The sequence below is a fragment of the Danio rerio genome, chromosome 23, assembly GCF_052040795.2.
Source record: "Danio rerio strain M-AB ecotype USA chromosome 23, GRCz13ab, whole genome shotgun sequence".
NCBI lineage: Eukaryota > Metazoa > Chordata > Actinopteri > Cypriniformes > Danionidae > Danio > Danio rerio.
The window spans coordinates 49,327,501-49,330,000 of record NC_141043.1 but is presented as its reverse complement, the minus strand read 5'-3'; the positions used below and the strand labels follow the sequence as shown (position 1 = coordinate 49,330,000).

Sequence of the window (2,500 nt, the reverse complement as noted above, 5' to 3'; positions counted from 1 at the left end):
AGCTATTGAAACATCAACAAAGCACATTTATCAGTCCGATTAACATTGAGGTTACATATTTTGATACTGCATATATACATATATCGCATAAAAATTACACATTATGTGTGAATTAAAGCAAGTAATGACATAAACTGAGAAAAGCTGTCACATAATAAAAAATAAATACATTTAGACCACAAGTATTACACAAATGTCCCTTCAAACTCCTGATTTACACACTAGCACAAGTGTTTTTCTAGCACGTTTTAGAAAGATCAAATGAATTCAACATGTCATGTCTAAACCAAATTTAATTTCCAATTTTATTGTATTTTATTGACATGATATAAAGTTTCATGGATGTTGGGTTGTGCATATAGTGCTATCAAATGATTAATTGCACACGTAAAAGTACATATTTGCTTTATTTTTGAGTATATAAATAATACAGGCAATAATATATTATATAAATATATAAATATATATATATATATATATATATATATATATATATATATATATATATATATATATATATATATATATATGTATATATTACAAGTTATATATAGGTATACTGATATGTGTAAATGTATAGTCCAAACACATGTTCTATAGGGGAATTGATTAAACTAAATTGGCATGAAAATTAGTGTGTATGGGTGTTTTACAGTACTGGGTTGCAGCTGGAAAGGCATCCGCTGTGTAAAACATATGCATGTAAATGTATTTCTTTTGTATATTCTTGTATTTTATCTACAGTATGTCTGTGTTTATTAATGTCTGTACATAAATATACACAGTCAACAATGCATATAATACAGAACATTATCTTGTTAATCCAAATTAATCGTTTTACAACACTAATATATATTTATTTATATTCATTCATTCCGGCGACGCAGTGGTGCAGTAGGTAGTGCTGTCACCTCAAAGCAAGAAGGTTGCTGGTTCGAGCCTCGGCTGGGTCAGTTATTGTTTCTGTGTGGAGTTTGCATGTTCTCCCTGTGTTGGCGTGGGTTTCCCCCACAGTCCAAACACATGCACTATAGGGGAATTGGGTAAGCTAAATTGGCCGCAGTGTGTGAGTGTGAATGAGTGCAAATAAGTGTGGATGTTTCCCAGAGATGGGTTGTGGCTTGAAGGGCATCCACTGCATAAAAAATATATGCTGGATAAGTTGGCGGTTCATTCCACTGTGGCGACCCCGGATTAATAAAGGGACTAAGCCGAAAAGAAAGTGAATTAATGCATTCATTCATTCATTTTCTTTATTCATCAGGGGTCGCCACAGCGGAATGAATCGCCAACTTATCCAGCACATGTTTTCCGCAGGGGATGCCCTTCCAGCTGCAAACCAAACACCCACGCAGTCTTGCAGACACTCAGACACTACATCCAATTTAGTTGATCAGTTCCCCTATAGCGCATGTGTTTGGACTGTGGGGGAAACCGGAGCACCCGGAGGAAATCCACACCAACACGGGGAAAACATGCAAACTCCACACAGAAACACCAACTGACCCAGCCGAGACTCAAACCAGCGACCATCTTGCTGTGAGGCGATTGTGCTACCCACTGCACCACCGTGCCGCCTTAACTAGTTAATTTGTTGTTTCAATGTTATTTTTTCAGTTTGGTCTAATTTATATAATAGAATTAATATGTACTTTTTTTTTTTTTACACCAGGTGCATTTCTATCAAAAACGTGAGATAAATTTACAGCTGGAGAAAAAAATATGACATTTTCAAATATTTTCCAAATCTTATTCAGGTTTTTTAGTTATCATAATAGTGTTAATAACTCATCTCTAATAGCTGATTTATTTTCTCTTTGTCATGATGACAGTAAATAATATTAGACTAGATATTCTTCAAGACACTAGTATTCAGCTTAAAGTGACATGTAAAGGCTTCACTAGGGTAATTAGGGTAAAGTTAGGGTAATTAGGCAAGTGTTTGGATAACAGTGGTTTGTTCTGGAGACAATCCAACACTAATATTGCTGAAGGGGCCAATAATATTGACCTTAACATGAGTTTAAAACAATTAAAAACTGCTTTTATTCTAGACGAAATAAAACTAATAAGACTTTCTCCAGAAGAACAAATATTATCAGACACACTGTGAAAAATTACTGAATCTGTTGAAACATTTCCCAAACGATGTTTAACAGAACAAATAGTGCATAGGAGAGCCCTCAGCTATATGAAAAAGAAGATTGTTTAGGTTTGTTGTGCTGTGTGTGTGTGCGTGTTTGTGTGCGTGTGTGTGCGCGTGTGTGTATCCTCTCCATCCTTCAGTCTGAATTTCATTTCAGCCGTGTCCGTCGACATGAGTGTGTCCGTCAGAGATCTGCACGTCTGCATGGTAAGATTAATACTCACAGCTCATTTACTGATATTACCTTTACCTTTAACCCTGTGTGTGCTGTTGGGTCGTCTTCATCCACTCTGGGCTGATTTTGAGGCTTAATTTGGCCTAATTTGTCAGCAAATGGGATGATTTTTGTCGATG

General features: G+C 35.7%; 2 protein-coding genes across 2 annotated transcripts in view; both read left to right on the top strand.

Moving 5' to 3' along the window:
• The window catches only part of fhip1ab (FHF complex subunit HOOK interacting protein 1Ab), a 445,665-nt gene that overhangs the window by 211,308 nt on the left and 231,857 nt on the right, over nucleotides 1–2,500 (top strand). The window lies entirely within an intron of this gene.
• LOC100333871 (atrial natriuretic peptide receptor 2) overlaps nucleotides 2,222–2,500 on the top strand; it is a 22,161-nt gene continuing 21,882 nt past the window's right edge. The window contains exon 1 of the mRNA XM_087307882.1: nucleotides 2,222–2,353. Within this exon, the coding sequence (XP_087164008.1) occupies nucleotides 2,318–2,353 (36 nt within the window). The 5' untranslated portion in view covers nucleotides 2,222–2,317. The remainder of the gene's footprint in view (nucleotides 2,354–2,500) is intronic.